This window comes from Atractosteus spatula, chromosome 5, assembly GCF_055471065.1.
Source record: "Atractosteus spatula isolate fAtrSpa1 chromosome 5, fAtrSpa1.hap1, whole genome shotgun sequence".
NCBI lineage: Eukaryota > Metazoa > Chordata > Actinopteri > Semionotiformes > Lepisosteidae > Atractosteus > Atractosteus spatula.
This window is the reverse complement of record NC_142710.1, coordinates 35,247,046-35,274,291: the sequence shown is the minus strand read 5'-3', so window position 1 is coordinate 35,274,291 and position 27,246 is coordinate 35,247,046. Positions and strand designations below refer to the sequence as shown.

At 33.7% G+C, this 27,246-nt stretch overlaps 1 protein-coding gene across 1 annotated transcript in view; it reads right to left on the bottom strand.

Moving 5' to 3' along the window:
- Positions 1-27,246, bottom strand: part of sorcs3a (sortilin related VPS10 domain containing receptor 3a) — a 140,335-nt gene that overhangs the window by 80,375 nt on the left and 32,714 nt on the right. Inside the window, exons 3-4 of the mRNA XM_088915789.1 lie at positions 22,909-23,008; positions 9,363-9,521 (exon numbers count right to left, since the gene is read on the bottom strand). Of these exons, the coding sequence (XP_088771915.1) occupies positions 9,363-9,521; positions 22,909-23,008 (259 nt within the window). The remainder of the gene's footprint in view (positions 1-9,362; positions 9,522-22,908; positions 23,009-27,246) is intronic.

Below are 27,246 nucleotides of genomic sequence, written 5' to 3'. Positions count from 1 at the left end.
CTGCATTCTGCTCTGGTGGTGCCAAGTTTTTCTCTCTAAACTACAAAGTAGCACCAGGTTTGCTTTCCAGCTCCTTTGTAATGGTGTAGATCTATGATCCATGCATCAAATCCACAACAGAAAATACCCAGATATGATTAAAATGCCCTGTTAACAGAATGCTTTCTATACTCTTATCAGGAGTGCTTCATTTATTGATTAAAAAATGGACAATGCCACAGTGTCTTGTGAAAGATTTGACCTTGTCAGCAAAATAAAAGAACAAAGCAAACTTAGAATGGCTTAACCACTGTACAGAACTGTATATCCACATACTGATTAATTCAATAATTTGCAATTATGTTGGGTCTGTAAACAAAAATATGGGTTACCTTCTGTGTACCCTGAAGATATTATTTAATGTGACAATAGGGTATTTTCAGTTGCAACTATAACAAGTCTTGCTTACTGTACCTACACTACATAAAAGAGAAACTCCACATATAAAAAAGTAATTAATTCAATCAGGAAATATCGATTTTAGAAATATACAGTAATTTACTAAAACTCTGTCTTAATCATTTGACCTGAAGGAGACTGACCTCAATTTTATGAAGTAAAATCTCAGTCAAATATGTATACACACTAGACTTTAGACTTTTCATACTAGTAAGAATACTGGAAAGGTAAATAATGAAAACATTAAAATATAAACTTTAATAAGATTATCCAATTAATCACTGGATGTTTTTAAGTCAGTATGGAAATATATATTTTCTAACTGAATAAGTCTGGTTCCAATCCATTTTAATAATTAAAGCAATTTCTCTGGTTAAAACTAACATTTATTGCTACAGACAGTGTCTATTTAGAAAATAATAGCATCAGTCTCAACAAAATATGAACTTTGTCAATTGTACATTCAATTTTACATTAAATGTATTGTTGACTGATTTAGTTTACTGTATATGGATCAGTCAAGTATTGGGCATTGTATATACAATATATACAGTGTGGTTAATATTTTAATGTATAATCCATAGTAGAATAAAAAATTAATTGAACTATATAACATGCGAGGCAAATCAAAATATGTTTTTGTTACGACCCCAAGTGTCTAGGGGTAAAGGGGTGTAACATTTAGGATAATTCTTTTGGAAGCAGGGGGGGTTTTGGTGAAGGACTAGGAAGCGTGATAACAAGGGTAAGGAACTAGAGTGGTGCCAAAGGAAAGAAAATAACAAACAAAAATGGAGCTGGCTAGGACAGTGAGGGAAAGCTAATCTGACTACAAAAGAAAACCTGAAACACACGGTCTTCGGCATCTTCAACACCCTAGCTAACCTGCACTGACTACCCAAAACCATACAAGACAAACGGCACTCACCTGTACTAAACTAGTGTACTAATACAAAATCAACTAAGTGTGTAAGTGTACCCAACAACCTAAACTAACATTATATACAAAAGTTCACACAAAAACACAAGTGAACCAGGAATACAAATAAGGGAAAACAAGAGTAATCAACAGGAGCAGGGTACAAAAGAACACAAAAGTTGAACATGTAACACTGGGGCAAGGTAATGGCAAAACAAATATGAACACACAAACAAACGAAAGTACAAAGAAACTAACAAAAAAACCCAACAAAACAACAAAGCCGAAGCAATACGAAAATACACACACACAAAGCAAAACAAACCAACAAACGAAGCCGAAGCAATAACCAGAAGCGAAGCGATAACCAAAACCAAATGGGACCGAAGTCAAACGAAAGGCCTCTCCTTGCTGAAACCTCCATGTTATATAGTGAATAAAATGAGTTCTGATTGGCTGAGGGCTGATTGATGATGACATATTGAAACAGTGGTGTGATGGTTGGCCAATGTGGAAGGGAGAACAATCAAGGGTCAGCAGTGTGGACATAACAGAAAAACACACACAGAACACACACTGGGACGTAACAGTTTTAATTATCTGAAGTATTTTTTCTACTGGTCAAAAGAGTACTATTAATTACCAAGTGTCATTTCAGTTGCTTGGTCAAATTATAATAATGAGGAAAGCAAGTCAACAAATATAAAGAGATAGTGTGCTTAGTACTCTGGCTTTAACTTTTCTTGACTGAGGAAATGGGCATTGGTTGGAGATCAGTGCTGTTAGACACTCCACACCCCCCTCACTTATGAAGGATGAGCCAGGGAGAAAATGCTGCAATGGTGAAGCTGGGCTGGAGGGAAGAGTGCTAGAAAAGATGTGTGCATCTCTTTGTTCAGCCAGGGAGCTTTTCATTTGACTTCCACCCGAGCTTCTATGCAATAACACCATAAATGCTTAAAGATAGGGGATGCTGGAGTTTAGACCTTGCTGTTTGTTTTGTACATAACAATATATTGTTTGAAAAAATAAATGAAAGCTAGTATTAAAAAGTATGAATACTGATTCAAATCAAAAGATCGAGTTTTGTGATAACTAAATCCTTTAAAATCATTCTTATGGTGTTGGTGTCTGTAGCCTTTAAATGTAAATCCAATGACAGTTTTGTAGGGATACTAACTCATTATAAACTGATCCAGGAATCCAGGAAGCATTAAAAAACAGAATCAGTATCAGCCATAACATTAGTATCTAGATCTATCTCAGTGTGGAGCTGAATTCATACCAGATGCTGCCAAGTGAAGCATAAAAAGATGTGAAACTATAAGACACTTTACTAAAAGAAAATGATGTCCCTTTTGCTGATACGCAGATGTAGTTAAAAGAAAGAAGGCATCAAACAGTCTTCAATTGTTGCAGAGGCTACAAAAGGCCAAAGCAAACAGCTGGGAGAATATCACATTGCCCTGAGGCCACAGATTGCAACATAATGATAAAACTGAAAATACTGTTTGGTACAATATATATGACCTGATCTGTGAACAACAGAGAACTAAAAGGTTTTCTTTGTGTTGACATTTTTTGCCATATAAAGAAGAACATGAGTTCTAAGTCAAGAAAGCTTAATTAAATTTTAAAAGGAAATTAACATTTTAGAACAATCTGTGCAATAACTTTTTTTAGGTATGACATCTTTAGTTTAAGAAGCTTAAATTGTACTAGTATTCATATTGAGACAAATCTTCAATTTAAGAAATTATTTTATTACAGCATTCACATAGCCATGGTTATTTTTTTAAGGTTCAAGGAAGTCCTAGAAAAATATAAAACAAAGAAAGACATACAGTATTTCTCTTTCTCTGAGAAAAATATAGTTTTCTATAAGAATATGATTTTTTGTCTAACTTAACTGCATGTTTGTAATGCACCTGTACTTTAAAACTGATTAGAATTTCAAAGGATTTTAAAAATCCATTGGTTTTAACAACACACAAGAGACAATGGAAATCTAAACTAATCTGAGTTTTAAAAAATCCTTATAAATGGACTGATTAAAATGACTTTAGTTTGTGAAAAGGACACCCTATTAATGTGTGACCAGAAATTATGTATGGCTTATTTTATATGACTTAAAGTGTTTGTCTCATCTTTGTCTGCTCATCAAAAATTGATTACTTCTTCGTTGCTGCTAATTCAGAAATAAGGGAAAGAACTCAAAGCCAACTCAAAGTTCTGTCTTCTGAAGTTGAAAGCAATATGCTTTATGTAGGGCATTGATGAAACTCAGGACTGACTGCAGCAACAAGCAAAACAAAAGTTTGAACAAGTAAATAAATTAACAGCATTAATTTAAACAGATGATTTAGAACTGTGTTGGAGTGAAATATTCGTATACAGAGTAATCCCAAGGACCAAGGCTCAGAAACACTGCTTAAATAATAGCTTGGTTTCCCACAATCTTATGCTTTTTTGCAGTGATGGTATTTTCTACGTTTTAGCACTCCTGTTCCACATGGTCAAAATGATTTTGAAGCTGTTTAAAACTCAGATATGTACTTTCAAACATACAAAACAGGTGCATTCACATACTGACAGAACAGCTGAGACTACTGCTGTTGTAAGGCAGTAAGAGAAAACTATACAGCGGCAGCCATCTGGAATGTGTGAGGTGTCATTCAGTATACCTCCTTTGGAATACTGAGGTTCCTTTCACACAAATAAAAATCCTTATTTTTCAAAGCATCATGGTGTTTTTTTTTCTAACAATCCTTACTACTCTGTCCAACTGCCAGGTGGCACAGTGAATCCTTAAAGCACAACAGATGCAAGTGGTTGTCAGACAAATCAATACCGTATTAAATGCTTATTAAACCATTAGTGCATTCCTGCACTAATCATACTGTAAATATATTATAGTAGCAACACTTTCATTAAATCCAAAGATTACATTGCTGAGACAGAATGTTGTTACAGTGTTGCTGCCAAAACTCCAAATGAAAAACAGTACTGTATGTCTCAATGCTATATAACACTAATAATGTCACACTCCTCTGTAAAATATATATTTTTTTAATTACATACAGTATAGTGCACAGAATTATTAGTAATTGTGCATAAATAATAATTGGAAAACATACTTTTTTTACTGTTACAGTATATACTGTATTACATATACTGGCTTTAAAATATATATTGTATTTAAAAGCAAATTTACAAATAGAAACAAAAAAGATTAAAATAGGTTTTAAGCAGTTATTTGAATTACTTTGTCAGTCACATACTGTAAGTTGAACTGTAGGGGTTACAGGTCTGAAATGTATTTAGATCACTGGTGATCTAATGGCATCTACCGTAGATGAAGGCAGTCTGTAAGAATGACTCTAATACTACTATATACTGTAGTTGATGTATGGATATGTGTGGATATTAAAATGTGCAGCACATCTGGAAAAAAATGTTTTTTCCATGTATTTGGCTTATGTTTCTGAATTAAAAACTATGTGCTGTGAAGGGATAAATCCTGTATCTGTTTAGATCAACAACACAAAGCAACATATCCTCTATTCTTAACTTGCTCCAGGGCAGGTTAAGTCACACTTACCCTGACTTTGTGATTAAGAAACCACAAACCACAGACTAATCAGCCCTCTGCCAAAAAATGTTGTTATTTTTCTTCATGGCTCAAGTTGACATTAGAGTTTTGTGGATAGAATGAAACTTAAGAGAATGCCAAAACCCTTTACAGTTCTTTGATATTATTTATTTGGAAGATACCACTTCAGCCGGCAGGGTATGCTTTACCTTAGCAATCTGTTAAGCCCATGCATTAATACTGCCCATAATAGCTCAGAGTTAAAAGAAACTAAAACTCACAAGGCTGAGATTCTTTGTGACCAGTGCTGTTTTTTTTTTACTGTTTGCAGTTTGAAGTGTTTCAGTGAAGCGATGTTGCACCATGCAATAAGGAAATTGGTGTTTGCACTAAAACAGATTTTGCATGACATAACATTTCCCGGATGTATAGTTAATACCATCAAATATATCTGGTAATGTTCTCTTATATAATTTTATCCTCTGTAAATGTAGCTTCTGTTTCCTGTAGCTACTGTACCTGCCATGATCCAAACATCTCTTACAGCAGTTCCTAATATAAAAGGTGCTCTGGACTACACAAACTCATCATGATGCACAGACTCCTCATTAAAGCCACCACAGGACCAAACATGACTGTATACACTACATGGTATTGTACAGTACCACTTTGGATGATATTCATACATACAGTATAGGAACGTGAATGCCCTAATGCCTTGGCTCATTCTTTTTTTGGAGGGACAGACTAAAATGAGCAAAACTACAAAATAGAATGCCCAGAGACTACGATGAAATACGATGAACAAGGAATGCCCATAGACTATAATGGAGAAGAAAGAAAAACTGATAAAAGATTATAATCCTTGACTCAAAATATAAAACCAAAAATATTGTTTCTAATAAATAGTAAACTCCCCAATCTAGAAAATAAATTAAATGACAATAAAATTATAAGAATTAATGGTTCTTTTATATGGAATGAGAGGCTAGGAATACTAAAATACAGGAAAGATCATTTATTGAACAATTATACATTTCTTGTTTAAACCTTAAAATCAAAAACACTGTTTCTACTAAATTCACTAATGCACAAAATAAATCAATTCCTCTGTCCTACAGCCCCCCACACCACATACAGGTTTTGATTATATATTTTCACTACTTGCTCTGTCATGAGGATACAAAGACAAATACCATATTTCTGGATTTTGTGAGTGGTATTCATTTTACAGTTCTAAAATAATCGTAGGGTCTTTTTAATTTTAAAAGGGTCTTATTAAAATGTAATAGGATGTGTCTCCTTCACAGCATGTAGTTTTTAAGTATTTTAAGTCTTTAAATCTTTATAAATTACTTAGAAACGCACAAAAAAACAGCAAATTATAAATCAAAAACATTTTGTTGTAAATGCTGTGGTGTTGTGGTGACTGTGTGGTTTCTGCTCCTTAAGAGAATATGTTCTTAAACAGGTGTATTTTATACATTTCTGTTTTGCAGGTCTGTACGTTTTACTTAAAAACGGTAACAAAACTTACTGTAAAATCAATACATTGCTCACTATATTGCAGCGATTCCCCCACTTAATTTCTTTTGCATAGTTGGTGACTGTGATCAAGAGTATCAGGAGAGGCAGGAGACAGTAGCTGCATCTCACTCACCAGTTGTCAATTGACAAAAACCAACAAAGAGTCGATTTACATAATAAAGACACCTCTTTACAATTTGACAGCTTTCTGCCTGCATGAAGTGCAGCCCTCACCTCCTGCGCCAGCAGACCCACCATGCAATTAAGGAGGTGGAGAAATCGGAATTTACTTTACCAGTACAATTAAGAGGTACATTTACTGTAAGTAGGCTAGATTGTGCCAGCGCAATCAAACCCAAGTGGAATTAAGCCTGGCCAAAATTTTAAACACCCTACCCTTATTAGCACTGCCATGTAAGATCTTAAACGCTTTATTTCAAAGCAGACAGGAAAGGCAACTTAAAATAAATTTGAGATATCTTAAAAAGATACTGAGGTATCATCGCATAATTTAGTGATATCTTTATTTCCTTTTCAGAAAAACTGAATTTAAATATTTTCAAATCAAGTAAAAGAGATATCACAAATTGATTTAAAGACATGTACATTTCAACTAAAGTGATTTAAATATTTCTGCAAATGCATTTAAATATATATCTAAATTATCATTTTGCTTGCCATATTTTATCCTTCTAAAGTATTAATGTATTCTAGTTAAAGTACTTTTAAAGCTTTTTCTTAGCTTTCCCCTAGATATAAGACATGAGATATCAGCAAAAGATTGTGATATTTAGCTAAATTCAGTGTAATAAAATAATGTGTTTTCTCCTCATCAGGACACAGTTATTCTTCTGTTAAAAACGGAAGAGGACCAAAACTCTGGACCAACATTTTCCAGTTTCTCAAAATTTCCAGCTGCTTCTCTTTATGACTCTGTAAACCTAAGAGCTTGCTAGACTTACAAATGGTCTAAAAAGATCACGCTTTTTTCATTGAGACATCTGGAGCTGAAATCGCATTGCCATCTTGTCAGGGTGACAGCTTAACCAAACATCCTTATTTTGACATTCCAGTTTCATTTTTAGTTTCCTTCATTTAACAGTTAGTTCCTTTGCCTTAGCACCAGCAGTTTTACTAATTTCTGTTCATATTGATGTTTAAAGGGTTCTAACTAAGGATTATTTCTATGCAACGTTTCCTATTAAAATAAGGATATAAGTGTCATTTCAGGCTGTCACACCCATGCAAGACATTCACTGCAGATGAATGAGAGCTGGCTGAGCTCCATGGTCTCAATATAACCAGTTTGAATAGGGACTATGTCATTAGCCAGCAGTGACCACAGTTCAAACACACACTGGGATTGAGTAAAGCAAGGTATCCTTAGCTTTCCATGCAACAGCAAATCAACCTACAGCCAAGCATCTGCGAGCCTGCAGTGTTGGCAGTGAGACGCACATTACTTTTCCAACCAATTAGAACTCTTATGTACAGGAACCTGCAGTGGATGCCACTGTGAGCTGCATGTTCTGCCATCAGAGTTATATCAGCAAGCTAGTGTAACTGAGATGATAAAGAATTTCTGAAATTGCAAGGCTTACAAACCTAAAATTGATGAATAAATTATATATTAATGACTAATTAAAGAATGAAGTCCACAGCTTATTACATCATTTATCTGCTTAGGAGGTGCAATGGTGAAAAATGGCCTTAAAGCTCAGTTGACTTGGTGGGGGACAGTCAGCATAAAGTGTAGGGATCTCTGGTTCCTGTGCAGTTGCACCCTTGATCACTTCATCAGTTTCTGTAACTGTGTTGCAATGTACAAAAAAACATTTTCTTGTTAACTATCCTCTGTCTTTAGGGTCATTATTTCATTTGGTCTCATTTTTTTTTCCTGCTGGGCTGCAGTGTCTTCTGACTTTTGTTCCACCTGAAGTCTCAGTTATTTAATTACTTGATTTAATTATTTGATCACTTTGGATGATTGTAACTCTTCTTTCCAGGTCCACAAATATTTAAACTGTTTCAGATGCCTGCTTTAGAAGAATATGGGCTTACTTAAATAAGTTAAACAGCACATTGTGTGGGATTCTTAGAAGAAAATAAAGAGAGTAGTGTAACATTTTTTTTCCTTTTCAGGTACAGTTATTGTTTTTAAGTACTTTAATAGGACAATCTTAGTATTAATTGAGGCATTGTATTCAGTAGGTATTTGATCTAGAATATACTGCAAAAAGATGGTGCCTCATGGAGTCAGACATCATGACAAATGGAAAAGTGTATATTTCATAATGTAAAACATGTAAACATCATGTACTGTATATTGGAACCATTTTATTTTTTAGCTAAAAACTGCTGTTTATAACCTTGTATTGCAGTGTACTGCACTAAGGCAGAACATCTGTGAAAGAAAATTAAGTGAACGAGCAAATGATGCTTATTTTAACTGTGTTTGAGAAACTGATAGTTTTCCTGCAATAAATATACTGTATGTTTGTGTTCTGGAAAACAATACATTCAAGTGTTCAGTTTAAAAAGTTTTATTCTATTTTCTCATCATCATTTTCAATTGTAATGAGGATGGGAATTTGTTTAAGCCACTATATACAGTAGATGTTCACTAAATGGAATCTGACTGCAATACTCTGAAGTTGAGATACAATGTATCATTCAAGGTGTAAATTTTAAGGAACCATTTTATTAATTGAAGCCAGTAAATGAAATTAATTAAATAGGTAAAGAAGTAATTAAAGTAGTTGTCAAAATGTTCTGAATTTTCTACAAAGAATCTATGCTTTTCACAGGGGCATAGTCACAAAACATTTTCTTTGAACAAATTATGTTCCTACATTTAGCAGCCAAAAGCAACTTGACATTTCTCACCTTTTGGTCATGGCTGTAGGCCAGAATCCAGTCTTCATGTGTAGGATGAAACAGCAGGCTTAATATATAGAAGTTCAGACGGAATTTCTGATAGCTTGCTCCTTCATCTGAACTGATCAGTACGCTGCTTTCAATCTCTGGATCACTTAGAAGCATTATCTGAATGAAAGAAAGATAAAATTCAATGCTCACCAGATTGTTTTATTTTAAAAGGCCTAAGTGTCAATCAATAGTATAGTCAATAGAATTACTTTGTTATTCCACTTCCATCTTTTTTTAAAAAATATATTTTTCCATGAGTTCATCCATGAAAAGGATTATTCACATCATCAAGTCCATTAAAATGATATCAGAATAGTGATCTGGTGTAACCTAGCACAAATTGACCTCCTGACTGTAATAATAATTAAATTACAAAAACCCTTGCTCTGGAGAAAAATGGGAAGGGTTTCTGTAGTTACTAACACAAAAGGCTACATTTTCTTTTTGCAACCAGATTTGAATTGGGAAAAATATCACCACATTTGTCATAGGCGAAAATGTCACCTCTCTTTCCTCAATTCCTACAACGGATCCTCCCAGACTGTGATTCAGATAAATCGTTTTTCATTAAGAACCAATAAACAGACTGCAGTTTCAGAGCCAGTTTTCCTTGGCCAGATCCTTCCTTTTTTATCACTCATTATCATCACGGTGATGGCAGGATAGCCCCTATTTCTCCCTGTGTCCTGGGACTTGTCAAGTATAATTTATAGTTTTTTAAGGCCTAATCATTTTCCATAATATTGGATTAAGTGACAGCATTTATTAAGGAAAGAAATTACTTTTCACCTTCCCTTCTTGACTTCCTCAGCCTATGTGCCACTTAGGTTTGTACAAACGTGACTCTGAGTCCTTGAAAATCATTTGGCAGGTTGGACTAAAGGAATTCCCACTCTCTCAGCTTGAAAACCAAATTGGCCTGTCAGCCTAGCCCTCCTGGCATTTGTTGTTATACATTTCAATAGACTGCATCTGAAATCTAATTCTTGTCTCATAGTGTGTTCTTGTTTTGACAGAGCCATGATTTAAGATAGAGTGTGAAGCAAGCTAAAAAATAAAATGTGAAAGTAAAAGAGTTATAATTAGCATTATCCTCCAATGACAAACCGACAGCGATTTGCACAGGACTTAAGTGATGTTCAAGAGGAAATGGACCACTTAACTTTCTGTAGTGGAGATTTATTGTATTATATGCTCACATCATCACATCACTCATTGAATTTAGAATTTACAATATATACAGTATATGAATGCAGTTTATGAATGCAAAAAATGTAATTGAATAAACTGAAGCATCTAACAGTTAAACTTAATTATAAATATTCCTTTTGCAATACAATAGCTCATCTCCATTAAATGATTTACATTAAGGTTCTAAGCATGGCCAAATGGGTCTCAACTTAATTGTTTTGCAAATTCTACCATAAGTTAGAAAGTGGTATAGTATAAATAAAAGCATACTGTAAATGCAAACATAAACCATAGGTTTTCTAAAAAACAGAGACCAATTATCAGAAAAACAAAAACTGTCTTGATATTATAATATGCACAATACCAACCACATGTGTGAGCAAGAGTTTCAATATAAAGAAAGTCTGCTGAGCAAATCAAATGTCAGAATGGCAATTAAAGTAATGTTATGCACCACAAGGAACACACAGTTTTCAATGTACTTGTATTTAAAGTGGTCTGTCTACAAGTGGACAACCTGCACACTGGATATAAAAACTGAACTTGTGGAAAACAATCCGTGGAACATCTTAAGATCAGTAATCACATCTAGTACCAGGTCACATTTATTTTACTTTAAAAATATTTTTGTGTTGTACTGTATGTGAGCAGAAAAATATCATATGCTGCCTTTCTTTTTCTTATACAGTATAGCGTATATACTGTAGAAATTAAGACCGGCCCTTTGGGATTTCTTATTTACACTTGTTTTTTTTTTTTACTCTATTTCAAAGGAAAGTGGTTAAAGAACTGTGTCTGATATTAAATCAATACATATACAAAATTACACTCAGACCACTGCAAAATCTCTGGAGAATAAGGGGGGGGGGGGGGGGCGCAAGAAAGAACAATCCTGTAACTCCATGACACAACATTTTAATTCTTTTGAAATAAGGAAACCATACTCTCTGCATTATCTCAAATATTAAACATTAAACAAGTATATAATGCTCCTCCTTGAAAACAGAGGAGTGAATATGACTCAAAGTGAAACAAAAATTAAATTTAAGGAAAAGCTTTCAAGAGTTATTTTTCCCCATTTTGTTCTAAGGGATTATTTTATCGAATATGTGTTTATATGCAATTCAATTTAAAATACTTTATTCATCACCAGTTTACATGTAAGCAGCAAACACTGCAACATACAACATAAAATAATAAAAACATAGTATCACATTTAAAAATAAATAAATAAACAAAAACAACAAAAGATCCATAAAATAATTATTAGAGTAACAATGTGTTTGTGCATTGTAAGTCATCTGCCCTATACTACAAAATAAAATAATAATCAATCCATTACATATTTAAGTACGTATTAAAGTACATGTACAGTACATTAGCAGAGGGGACTCTCTCCAGAAGGGATCATATTGATTAAACTTTCTTTACACTCATTATTTCTGAGCTTTACAACAAAGCTAAATTTTCTTCTATTTGTCTTGCATAGCAGACAGTGAAGACTGATATAATCCTGATATCAAAAGTTCAAAAGGCCACTGAAGCATATAACTTGCATCTTCAATGATGGCATAGGCCTTTCTAAGGATCAGATGGACACGAAGATGTAAAAGTTCACCAAAGTATGATTTTAGAACTGAGGTTCACAACATAAAACTGTCTAAAGAGAGCTGGAATAGGTGTTAAAAGACTCCACTCAGTTGCACTCACTTCAACAACACTTTAGTGTTCTGCCACTTTTAGTATTCCAAGTGAATATGCTTAATGATAATAATAATGATAATAATAATACAATTTTTTTCAGAGTAGAATCTCGTCTAGAATTTTGTAAAATAGTTTAACTGTACTAGTTCAGATTTGCAGTGTTTTTCCTGGAATAAGTGGCTGTTGGTGATCAGTAGGTTAGGAGGACAGATTGTGAAATTGTTTTGAAATTCTTCTTAAAAAAGGGTAAAAAATGTATTCAACTTATCAGCTCATCAGCTGATTCCATCCTGTTGGACGACTTCTCAAACTCATCAATTTGTAAGATCTATAAAAGCATTCCCATTAGTGCTGTCAAGGCAGATTTTAAAGTTGTCAATACTCAACTCTGATGATACTTTAACTGTTTTGGCCACTGCCTCTATGAACTTGACTACTGGCTTGTAAGCAGAAGCAAGCAGGATGGTATTATGGTCAGGAGCAACAGCATACTCCACTTAACTACATAACCACTTAAAATAAAAAGATTATAGATTCCTTTCTTTGTGTCAGTTGTACAGTATGTTAAGGGGTTAAATGCTGGAATTCACCACTCCAAAAGTCGCTGCAAGAACATTAGATTGCCATTTGTTCGAGGACACTTCAAGTTTTTACTGTTTTTTTGGCAGGGTACTGAACAAGCTGCCACAAAACAATTTAGATATCCTCCCTCCAAGGCTGTTTTTATGTTCAACAAGACTTACAAGCTAAGGATCAATTCAATTACATTTATTGCTGGAGGAATATTATGAGTTTACCAAATTAACAGTGAAAATGTGAAATTATCTGTACCACGTTATCAATAAGGATTATATTTTTTACCTTAGCATTTCTTTTGAGTCAAAAGTTAATTAGTTAATTGCTGGAAATTGATTTTCCAGATTTTCCATCTCATCTTGTCTCTCTTTACAGAAATCCTAAAAGCATCATAAATAATATATTATACTGAAGAGTGGTCCATCAGGTGAAGGCTCTGTCGCTGAAACATTGTGCCTTTTCTATTATCTTTTTACTTTTCATGGTGAAATCAACCTCTTTTTGTTCTTTTGAGCTTGCACACTGTTACTTTTCCCCATTCTAGTAAATTAAAAGATATCTACACTTGATAAATTAGTGAATAACAGTCATGGATACAGGGTGCCAATGAATATACAGAAAAAATAATAATGCCATACCCAAATATCTATCTTATTTAAAACATATATAAATTGATACCTCTTCATATATTTGATCTCTAAGTTGATTCCTGGACATTAAAGTGATGATTCAATACACTGTTTAATATGGGTCCCGTAACTGAGACTACAAATGTCAGTAACAATGCCACCAACAGTGGCCAGAAAATGTGATAAACCCTGCACTCTGACATGCTTGTGGGACCTGTAAACTTGTTCACACATTTGCTCCATGAAAATACAACCAGCCACTGTGATTTGATTACCATGGTGTCAGTGCTTTCAAGCAAGCAATATAGTCAATCAGCGGACGTATTTATACAGTGGAAAATGAAATTGCTGTAACACCATTAATACAACCTTAAGACTCCTAGCTGGAGATTCTGAGTGCCTACAGTCACTAAAGGGACTCTCTGTATTCATTGCTTAGAATAGAAGAAAGATTCTGTGTGGGGCTTGCTAAAACTCATACTGTATTACCCTATACCTAAAGTACAGTACTAATCCATTTCAAGAGTTAGGGTAATTTAACAAGCCATTACAATGGATCTGCCTGCTTCCTAGGCTTTACATCACTGATTAAGGGAAATGAAACCAAAGTGGTTCATTAGAAACTATTATGATTTTTATTTGTTACTGTAGTATTTAGTACCCAAAATATTGCTTATGGGAAACTGTTCTCCGTCTCTGAAGTTGAATAATATAAATTTATACCCAGATGTTAAATCCTGTTTCTGCCCAGTTTACAGGCAGAACTTTTTCAGTTCTCAATACCTTAGTGACAAGTTATCCTTTTTTCCATGGTACATTTGATATCATTCTTTTCCACACATTTTATGAAGATAATTCTTTGAATTGAATTTGTATTTGTATACAGAGATTTATCCAGGAAATATTGTAAACACAGCCATTTTATCCCTTTCACAAATAAAACAGGGGTGAGATAGATATAGTATTAGAAACAATAAGAAATATGGTTTAATGTTGCTATGAGTACTCAAACTATGACTGCAATTACTACTACTACTCATGCTATGTTTAAAATAAAGCTTTATAATAAGCTTAAGTTAGCATCTCTTGTTTCACCATACATTCATCATCTTAAGACATTGGGAAGGAGACAGAAGAAGAACAAGGTCTACTTTATTAAAATAAAAAAAACACAGTCTGATGTGATGCTTATGAATGGTTTGCAAATTCTATACAGTGAATAAAAGTTAAAAACGGATGTAAATCAGAACGCAAATGCATATGCAAACTGTTTGAACTCTGGAATAGAGGGCATGTTTGCATCAACCCACAATTCATTCATGAGGATATAAAAAGGCATTACCCAATGCATCAACAGTTAATTAAGTTTTCCTGCTGTATATCCCTGACAGCTCAAAGCAAATTTGTCCTTAAGGAATACGGGAGGGAGGTAAGTGACAGTCTGAAATCAATACAGGTTTGAGGGATAACCTTTGGAGGTTATCTGCAGTAGCACCTCCTGGGATCAGGGTGGAGGGCTTAAAAAGAACTAATCTCTATTGAAAACAAAGCATCAAAGACTGATAGTAGACTTGGATAGACTGCAACAGCAGTTTCAAGAAATAAACAAAGGTATTGGAAGTCTAATTGAAAACTAATCACACCACAGTTGATCACTTCCACTCTCCTATAAGAGGCACAAGAAATACAAAGCTTATACCAATAACATGAAAAATAACTAAATTTAAAATGTGTTGCTTTTTAAAAAAGAAAAAAACTGTTAAATGTCACTTTATAATGTTTTTTTCACCATTTTTCACCTTGGCTCATGTACCAGAACATTATAAATTGGTTTCAACAGAAAGAAGTAAAAAAAACAATAGTCTACTTTTTAGTAAATGAAACATTTCTATATTTTCTGTTTTATTACAGTAAACTTAACTGAGCACAGCATTTCTGATTTCTGCAAAAAAAATGTTATTAAGGTATTGATTTAAACTCAGACTTCTTCACATGAGTAAACTGTCTGGTACACAGTCTTTAACACAGTATAACCCTAATTTAAACACATAGGATATTTGGGTAGGCAGCCACACTAACACCTTGTTGCATGACATTGTTAGTCACAGAAAATAAGCTTATGTATATAAGAACATAAAGTTGGTACTGGCCAGTACTGAGATGGAACATCTGAAAGGAAAAAAATGATTAGGTGTAATTTTTCCCTCTGGATCCAAATCTGAATTTCCATATATAAAAAAGTGCTTTGAGATTCTCTGAGATGAAAAACACAATATAAATGCATTAAATTGTTTTCTCTTTTCTGATTAGAATTTAGCCATAGAATAGGTTCATTAATGGAAAAGGGTTGTTCTGCTGTCTTAGAATTAAGAGGTTGCTCTGATGGAAGCTTTGATATAAAAGACCATTCCACAGAGAAGAGATGTGATATGCAAATAGTAATCGATCTGTTATTTTAGATAATGCATATAAAACTGTCCATATGAAGATGAAGATCAAAGGGCTTCTTGATGGCCTTTTTGTTGAATAGGTCATTCTGTTGTCTCCAGCTTTAAAGCAACACCTTTTGTGTCACCATCTCTCTTCTCTTTTTAAATTGGGTACCATATTGGTTTTTGTTGTTAACATACTGCAATCTGCAAAGCTAAAGTATCACTAAACTTTTTACAGAAAATTCCTTATAGCTCTGACACAACATGAGTCTTGATATGATCAGTGAGTAAGAAACACAGCCTAAAGTGCATAATAGTAAAGAAATTGCCTTAGTTAATAGCCATGCTGTGCATAATGCTTAATTAGATACATGATACATGATTTTCTTCACTCAATTTCTTTCTTAATTGATTAATGAAAAGAGCGCATAATTAAGACAAAAGGACATTTTTACTAAAATCTTGTGTGAATTATAGTGTGTGAATATATCACATGTTGACTACAGTCATTCACAATGTTTGTTATGAGCTGTATGCAAGTTGCCAGTTTGGACTCATGCTCTCCTAAAGACAGTGCATTAATATTTGAGGGCAACTACAGACAAGGCAAATTATACTGTACAGTATGTACAAATACTGTAGTAACTATGTATTAAATTTCAAAATCAGAGGACAGAAAAACGAACTAATTTCGGACAAAAGAAGAATTTGCATTTACTGTATCTAATGTACATAAAATGATGCTAGTGTCTGTTTTCTTCTTTATAGTGGAAACCAACTGCAAAGAGGGACTATTTCAGATTTAGCTTTAAACAAACAAATTCAAGTAATCCCATCTTTAACATGTTAAAAAACTAATATCCAAGCCCAGCCCTTGACATCCAGATTCTAATATAATAACAGGAGACATACAGTAGTTGTCTTCAAATGGATTTAACATAAAATTAGTGAGGATAGGGTAATTCTACTTCACTATTCTTTACACAAAATCAAATGCATATATTGTTGATGTAATGCAGTAAAAGAAAACACTAAATCCCTTTTCATTTTACTACTGTACAGTAGATGCAAAATGAACCTTTAAAGAAAAATTGGTGACTGTCAACCAAGGGTGAACAAGTCAAATCATCAAAGGCCACTGGGTTTTCTGGCTTCCTTCCACACAAGTACAATATTACTTAATTGCACCAGTTATTTGCTCATATTAAACCAATTTAATGCTTCTTTCCAAGCCCTAAACTGCTGATGGTTGAACAGGTACACAAAATGCAGAAGATGGATTCCAGTCTTCCAAAGCTGGAGCTCTGCAGTATGCCAAGCATAGTATTCTCAGCACTTAAGAATAATACCCAGTGCAGTGGATTGAATGTAAATTATACATCTATAATGTATTATGTGTAGGTTGTATGGTAAAAAAAAGAACTAAAAGGCCTGTCCTATGAATAGCAATAAACTCAACTATTATGTTTTGACAAAAATGTTGGCTGACAATGAGATGCTTACAATCACACATTGGTTTACCCATTAATACAGGTGTTCTAGCTGAATCTGAAATAATTTTCATTCCACAATTATACATAAGAAGACATTTTTCAAGATAATGATCTGGAACACTAGATGTGAATTTCTAAGAAGGTGGAGACTCAAAAAAATGTTTAACAAACTTCTCAAAAATAAACTAACCTTTTACCTTCTAACTAATAATATTTCATCATTGCTTCATCTTCTGTTATTTTAAGAGGTAGATTTAAACTCATAGTCTGAAAGTAATATATGAAGCAAAATTCATACCTAAGGGCTTATTGATAAAACAAATTATTTATGACTATCCTTACAGTATATACTGTATATGACCAAAACCATAGACAATAAACTGTAATCTGAGAAAGTTACTGTATATGCTAAAACCTAAAAGGTCAGGATTACAGCCTCACTCTGACATGTCTTTCTAATACAAAAATAAAGCTGTGACAATGAATGGTTTTGAGTAGGGAGATAAAACTTTGTTGGACTTTATAGTGTTTTATGGCAATAAAGAACTCTGACAATAAACATCTGAAGGACAATAATACAGTATATAGTATGCTTTTTTACGATGGAGACACACATGTACAAAGGAGGCATTATAAAGAAAAGCAGTCTCAAATGTATGAATATAATGTAAATACACATTTCTTTGGGTTTTTTTGTTTGTTACATGTTGTGTTGTTTTATTCAGCATGACTGTCATCCTAGAACAGCCTCTAGCTGCAAGGAGCTTTGAAGTCTCGTGAGAAACCTGGAAGGGTAACATTAACAATCTCATTTTACAGTATGACTCCTGTTACACTTGTACAGTCAAATGTTTTTCTAGCCATCTTGTTTACAAAAAAGCTTTCACAAATATTTTTATATCTGACTGGGAAACAATTCCAAGACTCCACTAATGAAGCATAGTAAAGATTTATGTAGAATCTTATTAATATACCTCTCCATAACATTTGCTCTCCTACAGCATCGACCAGCTATTTTTATCTGGTTTGAAAAATAAGCCACACAGTGTAAGCAGAAATAAATTAAAAGAGAAACATGAAAAGCACAACATGGGTGATTCAATGAGCAAAACAAAAGAGCAGGAAAATGAAGATGATATACAGTTCTCCTTAATGCAAAATGTATTCATTAAGGATACAAAACGGTAACATTGAGTTGGTAATGATCAGTTCTCCTTTTGTAACTCAAGAGTTCTCTGTTGCCCATAGTACAAAGGATAATTAATGGCAGAATCAGTAAGAACTTGGAAAAACTGTAACAGCAGAAATTCCATGTACACCAACAAATTGGTAAACACAGGCAAAAAAAAAACCTCTTCACTACATTTGATCGATGTAATTTCTTTACTTTTAATTCTAAGAAATATTAGGATGGACATATGAAAATGACAGAAAAGCAAGCTACTGTATCCTCAACAGTACCCATAATTGTACTGAAGACACAATTAACATGCTAATCACAATTTATTTCCCCTGATAAGTAGAAAATTCTAAAGCAGAGAGATTGAAGCCCAGAACTAAAGACCTTACTTGTGGGGGCAATTAGATTCTCTAGCAAGAACCGCCTTTTTTCTTTTGCCCTGACTACAAGGCATTGATCAGTTTTGCTTTTCCTTTAAAGTATAATTTGACATCATTCAAAGCAATGCCAGGAAGTTCTCTCTGTTTGGAGTTTACACAAACTGTCAACACTAATGAGACCAGGCGAGTCAGCCTATCCCTTGTTAGCAGAGAGGCAGCTCACACTACAGTTGTGCAGGGCTTCATCTTTAAGCTTTTCCCGTTTATCCTACAAGGAGAACTGCTGATGCAGATGGAACAATCATACAGCCCACTCCTCCAGTGAAGCTTTGCATAAAGTAGGCAGAATATAAATTAACAGGGCCTCTTGCAGAGAAAAGGCAGACACAAGAAATCGAGAATAATGTTTTTTGTAACATATATAGATAGTACAAATACACATATGTACTGTATATGCACACAAGTGCACAACCAAAAATCTTCAGCAATTGACCTCAGTGGTCCCAGCATGTTTTCTTCTAGCCATGTTAAAAGGGTAAGCAATAAATTAGCTTTTTATTTCCCATTAACATGCAAAAAAACTGTGTCCAATTCACCACACTTCTGCACTCCCTCAAGGCAGTGCAATAGGTGTGTAGTATTTCACTACGGAATTGCTTTCTAACATTTAGAGCAATGAGGGCACTTCCTATGTCATGTACTTGACAGGAAAAGGCACTTCAATAAGAGTTCTCAACAGCAAAACTACCATCAAGAAAAAAGCAAAGACCCTTAGGGGCTCCCAGTGGAATGAAATGTTTACATTTCCAGCACAGACACGTAAAATATTTACCTTTATTGATGTTACATCCTGGATTTTAAAACATGAAGCTCAAATGAAATCATGCAATTAATGAGTCAGATTAAAACTGGTGCAGAGACTGTTATATGACCTTATGTGTTTACCTGTGTGTGTTTCTATAAACTGAATTTGCTATATACTGTACGTGATGCAATCCATGTACTAAAATAAGAAAAACATTTAAAAAGTCAAATGAATTCATTTTGTATTTTTAATATTGTTCTTTATAATAATAATATTTATTTTATATAGCGCCTTTAAAGGTGGCTTCTCAAATCGCAACAACAATGAATAAAAAGAATACACAAGAAAAAACACAATTACGATATATAGAGGAGACCATGATTGGTGGTACTAGGAAAAACACAGGGGTGAAGTGTGTTTTTCACACTTTAATATAATTGCATATTAAATTAAATCCAAAATTCAATATAACATTTTAGTTGTCAAGTCAGCAATATATTATTTAATGACCTAAATGACTGCAATAAAACTTAAAATGGGAAAGAAAATCACATTTAATGCTATAAATCAAACAGATGGCAAGGCACTCACTGAGCTCTGGTGAAGTAGCTTGGAGATCACTTCTATTGTAGCTTTGAATGGAAGACTTTCAGATAATTGAATTCAAACTATATTACTTCTATGTCCTGCAAATCTTGCCATGAAATGAGCATCTCACAAATAAAAGAGGATTTTTTAAGTTTTTTTTTTATTTTAGATGGAAACAGTTAGTGCAGTTCTGTTGGTCACTAAAACAGGTACAAAGCAATTTTTCTAACAGCAGAGCATTTTGACACATAATGCCATTACAAAAAGACAAATGTTTAATGAAAAGGGATGATAATTACTAAGAAACAAAAACAATGTCTATCACAAACTTCTCTGTTAGACAAATGAGGAGTGAATTTATGATGGATCTACTGTGAAGCCTGAAAAATAACTTTCACTTTTATTTCTCCCTTTTCATAAAAGATTAATGCAGAATTTTACTTTACTTGTGAGTTAAAAATGTATATATTGGAGGGCATTAACTTTTTTTAAATTTTATTTTATTGCATGTAAACTAAATGCAGCATAAATGTAAATACAGGATTTTTACATAATATTCTATCTTTTGGTGTAAACATTATTACTACAGTTAATGGGTCATGAACACTCTAGCTGGCTGAGAAGTAACTGGAACGCTCCCTTAATCTAGAAGCACATTTCTTTCCTACTCTTTTTTTTTGCTACAAGATTAACTTTAGCTTTCATGTTTGCCCTTGCCCCTCACAAACTTTTTTGTAGCTCTATTACAAAACGGGCACAGTTTCCATCACGGAAATGTGGTGCCTTACCATTTTTATCTCCTTGATAATGTTAAAAGCACATTGGATCAAAAGTTTCTTGTAATACAGCCATTCACAGTAAAACTAAGCCTTCCACAGAAGGTTTACTATGATGGCTCTTGGGAGTGCAGGATCAGTCTAAACCTGAAGCATAAAGTACATAATGCAACACTAGCATTTTCATAGATACAAATATTACATATACTGTATAATATCTAGAAAATCTGTTCTTAGAATATTTGGTTAGCATTGATTTAATTTTAGTGAAATGCATAAACACAGCTTTAAAAAGGCACTTCAAAGGCATGGATGAAAGCAGGCAAGATCCAATTCACCCATGCTGTTCAAACCCCTAGACAATGTGCCTTTTAGGAAAAGTGGTTTGCAGAAGTGAAACAGAATGGTAGAGAAGGAGACACTTACAGTATCTAAACTGTGAGATTCCAGGAAAATCTGATCCCAGCTTGATCTAATGCATGCTGGGGGCCATTTTGTACTTGAGATGTGTTCAAAAATTGTGTTTTGTGAAGCTGGTAATTTGCAAGATAATGGCATTCTGACTGCTACTCTAATGAAATATTAACAGCTTTTAAAAGAAACCCGTAAGCTTTCATATTTAGTAAAAACCCTGGAAACATTCATTCATTGCTATTATGCACTTTGCTACAGCTTCCTTTCTTTGCTTCCTTTAGAGTTAGAATCTTGATATTTGCCATTTCTTTTATAAATTGCCAATAACATCAAAGCCAAAAGGCCCAATGCAAATATAATTTTGTAAAAGATTTTAGTGTGAACAATTTTTCTTTTTAGGTTTCCATTGCCCTTTAACATTACCTTAATAAACATAAACAAAAAATAAATACTGTACCAGCCTTACTGGGAATATAAAACTTTTAAAACCCATATATCTTTTTACAGAAAAATATGTTTGTCACCTTCCAAATAAATTGACAGAAAAGGTATACAAAGAAAGCACTCCTTTCATAAAATAGTCTTTCCAGATGTGCAAAAAATACCTTTCATGGAAACATGATAAACTGAATTAAATTTATAATACATTATAGTACAGCGCCTAAGAAGTAGATAAAAAATACAGTTGGTAATTGGCTGTTTATTTCCCTATAAACTCTACAAACACGATTACATTTGTTTCTAACTCAAATGAGTTAGTTCCTTTTTGGAGGGGAGAGCATCATACACTTATCATAATATCATAGTGCTTTTCTGGGCTCAGTGAGAAGGTGAAGATGCTGTTACTATATGTGAACATTTGGACTTTTGAGATTGACCAATCTCAAAACTGGCAAATAGTAATTTAAGAAACCAATAACAGCAATTATAAATCATAAATATAAATATCACACCTCCTGGTCTACAGTATATACTGTATGGTAGCAGATGAGAGATGTAATCTCTATTGTAATCTACTGTACTGTATAATATTTAGGGTCTCCATTTACCGGTTTACTTGTGAAAGGTCCATATTTCTAAAATTGCATACTTTTTTCTGACTGTTGAGCAGAACTTGGTTGAAAAGAAAAAAATACACCTAAGGATTTGATTGAAGTTGGTTCTTTCTTAATGGGGAAAAAGTGAACATACTGTATCTTATCAAAATCTCCAGAATTAGATCAGCCTTCCTTAGTAAGGAACAGGGAAGGGATGAGGTTTCAATGTACATTTGATTAAAATCTCTGGAGCTTCTCTTGTAGTCATTAAATGTCTTTAATGCAGTGAAAAACCTCACCTTCCTCTTGTTTGTTGGGCACACATAGAGATAACTCAACACCGTTTTCAGTCCAACTTTGTCATTCATTTTCTCATATGTTGTTCCATAGTCAGTTGATCTGAAAATAGAAATGGAACACCAGGTTATTTTTTTAACCTAGAGATATTTATTGTGACTCTGGGATATTATTAGAGGGAATTAAGTCAAAGCCCATCCTGTTTACGAATGTCTTCATTTTACCTCCCTCCTCCGAATATTCAGTAAGCTCAGGATCATGTGTAATAAGCATTCAAAAGAGCATCATATTTCTATTCATATAATTATGTAAAAACTGATGCAAAGCCGATACAGTTACAAATTGAACCCACTGGGCATATAGCAGTGGGTGTGGATTTTGAGGCCTGTGTGCCAATAGATTATGGCTGAGAATCAACCAAAAGGTTTAGCTGGCCAGCCTCTTGAAGCTCCCACAGTCTCTACTGTACCAATAGGAGTCATTTGACTCATGCAATATATTGTAAACAAGTTAAAGCAAAGGAATTCCCTTTATCTCACTATCTTTACCACATTTTAAACACAGTGCTGATATGCATTACATGGTTCCAATTCTTAAACATTAGAATACAGTTCAACACCAATATAGGTGCCATATATCATGCATTCCCATCCTCAAACATCAATCAGATTATGAAGCAAGTTGGATAACTTACATTTTAGGTATAACACAAATAGAACAAACTGAAGGGCTGCTCTAGACCAAAAACAATGTCATACTATCAATTTTCTCAACAGCAAATTAAGACTTATCACAGAGAATAGAGAATAAAGTATAGAGTTCCGGCTGTCCATCCAGAATGGCTTGTTACAACGGTTTTTACACCAGCACAGAAAGGTTTAAAATTTTTTTAGGAAAAGTAAACTCAAGCACCTATAATGGCATGCTGGAGTAGTGAAAATGTTGCCAAACAGAATGCATTCTCATTCCCTTTACAAATTGGAGGTCCTACAGTACAGTATATGTCTGGAAGATTTAGTAGTGGAAATTCAAAAGACATTACAGAACCAAAGATACCATACACTAAGCAGAAAAATCATTTCCATAATTTATACAAGTATTTGATGTGAAAATTGGAATGCAAAACAAGGAAAGAACAAAATGTTTTTGTATTTTTAGCTGGTGAAATAATTCAACATTTAATTTTAATTTCCATACTGCTATGGACATGTAAGGTACCAACAGAAGAATCATAGCATATCTGATAAGAGCTTAAAGAAATGCTTTATTAGCCCAGACAAAAAATATGCAAATACACAGCACAGATTATAATTTCTGACTGAAGTTATAAATAAAATATACTTACAGTATTTATGCATCTATTTCACTTTCTTTGGACAGTCATTTGAAGGTATTCTAACTAAGTTTTGTGTTTCATCTCAAGGGTTGACATTTAATTTACAGTTCAAATAATTATTTTAAAAAAAGAAGTAGTACCAATTAAAAGTTCACAGTATTTTTTTTTCTTTTGCACTTTCAGGAAATAGACTTTAGTTTCTGAAAATGTACTTAGAATTTTCCTTGAACAATTTATTTAGCTGTTATTGAGTTAGAAGATTAACACTTAAAACCAAATCTGTAATACCGAATGGGAGAAATAATATTGTGAACTAATGGACCAAGCAAGCCTTATACAGAGCTTTAAAAGGCAAATTACTGATCAGCACAGCAGCACAAAAAAATAACAGCTGTATACCTGGACAAGTCAGTGAGCATATCCTTTTCCTTAATTGAATGTCATTCTCATTATAATTAAAATACTGTAAATGAGAAAACATAGGAAGAAAATGCAATGACAAGTTTGCATGATCAAATCTGTCTGCCAATCGCTTTTAATGTCTGGCTGTATTTTCTGGTCAGCAGGAGTGAATTAAACAACACTTCGAATTAAGCAGCTCATCTTTTCCAAGAAGAAAACCCCTACAGCTGAGGACTGTGCAGCACATTCAAGGAATGTTAAACTCCATAATTATATATGCTATATTCAGAAACTCGCTGATATCTTCCCATCTGGAAGTGACATGATTTGATGACTAAAAGGTTTCAGAAGATAGTGAATCACAGTTTTGTTTTGGGTTTGGTTTGTTTATCTATTTGAAAGCAGTGCCACTTGTGTTTGCATAAAATGTGCCATTATAACCCAGCTTTAAAATAACTTATTTGTATAGCTTCTCTAGCACTTCTTAACAGACTTCTGCATACTGAATCTGAATGGATTTAAAGAATATGAAGTGTCCATTACATTCACAGCGGGGTAATATGGATTGAGAACTCTGGCCTTTATTTTTCCCATAGGACTGAAAAATATATCTGTTATTGAAGTGTTGCATTTTATGCTTTGATAACATCAACACATATCTCACTAGTACAATCCCAAGGTTGTGATAAAATACATTTTGTGTTTACATTGTGGCAAAGGTCGGCCAATTATGTACATTCGGTCACATAAAAGAATCTCTTGAGATTTGTTGTATAAAAGCAATCAACATCATTATTTGCCATGCACATACTGTACAATGAAACAGGCAATACTAAAGCAATTTATTGCTTCAAGAATTTTGTAGTGTCAAATCTAATACACAGAAATTAGTTATCTTATGACACCTGCTAAATGTGAACTTTAAGGCTGAAACTAATATAAAGAGAAAATAGGCACAATACATTTTCAAAAAATAATTAATGTTCGACAGGACATGAGCCATTTTCAAATGACCTGTGTTTCATAAGCCTGCTCCTGTTGCGTAAAGCAAGGTCAGAAAGAGGTGCAATTCTCAAATATACTGTACAGTGCCTTATAAAAGCATTCAGATTACTAAGTGTCCAATTTTGAGAAATTACAGAATGATGCATACACATTTTTTCAACTTATTATTTAATTGACAACCTGAATGCTAAAACGGAAGACTGTTAAGGGTAAAATAAGTTACAGGACATATCAATAAACACTAAATAAAAGAAAATGAAATACATTGTTTGCATAAATATTTAGATATGAGTACTCCATATTTAGTGGAAGCACCTTTGGCAGTAATTACAGTTGCAAATGCTTTTGGATACGTCTCTACCAATTGATTGGAAGCCTTAAAGGAAAAAAAATAAAACTGCTCAAGGGTCTCAATATGTTTCCAAGTCACTGTACCTGTCAATAAGCTAGTTAACTTTAAGTCAGTTCCTTCCAAAAGAGAATTCTATATACTGTAAGTTCCTGCACAGTCAAGATGCACACCCACAGCAGCTTATTTTGAAGTACAATCTCATTTAAAATGGGAACAACGGGAAAGGATTCCTGTTTTATAGCTTTTGCATTATGCCTAGCAGTATTGTAATGGTTTCCCTGAAATTACAATAAGAACCTTTTCATCTCAGCTTAGTCTTGATTGCTTCCGGTAACGGTCACAAAGGCCGCGTGATTACAAAGTATAATAACCAAAAGCAAGAGACTTGCATGAGAGTATAATTTCCCACTGATATTAAAAAGACAGCTACAGCAGAAGCACAAACCAATCCTGGTTATATATGAACCTGAGAAATATAGCCTCCCGGGGAATGGACTATATTGCTCCAATTCCTTAATGGCAACAGCATTGACACTATGACCATATTCTGCTACTGAATGGTCTCTCATCAAAAAAGGGACCACAAAAATAGCTACGCTGAACTGCATGCAGACAATGAGCTATGCATGTCTGCAAACAGCATTCTGGAACCTTCTATTGAAATTTCCACAGAGATTATTTCTTTCTGTGCTGTGCAGCAGCACATGTAGAACTTCAGAGTAGTGAAGAAAATGAACTTGAAGTAATAAGGTTGTGCATACAGTAGCTGGTGTGATTTTTTTTAAGTCAGTACTCATTAGAATGTGGTGCCTTGAGCCTTTTTGGTTAAAAGGGTTCATTAAAAACTCATCAAAGTCAGCAGGAAGCTGATCAATTACCATGATTATTACGCAATTACAGCACAATACTGTTAATAGACAAGCTCTATAACTGTTGCTATCCCTTACAAACAATATTCTCCCAGTCTCATGGAGAAAAAAAATTAAGCTTAGTTCAGCAGGTGGACCATCACTTCCTGCTGGACCATCACTGTATATTCCACATCTTGGTATTTCTGTTTTGTAGAACATTGACTATAATTTTGATTCTTTATCACAAAAATACATCTGTCACTAACAAAAAATTTCAAATGAACATTTTGAAGCGAATGGAATAAATGAACGTAGTAATCAAAGCAGTAAAACTGAACAAAATCACAAAAATATTTTTTCTGCAATTGTACAGGTACATAAGGCAATTTATTTT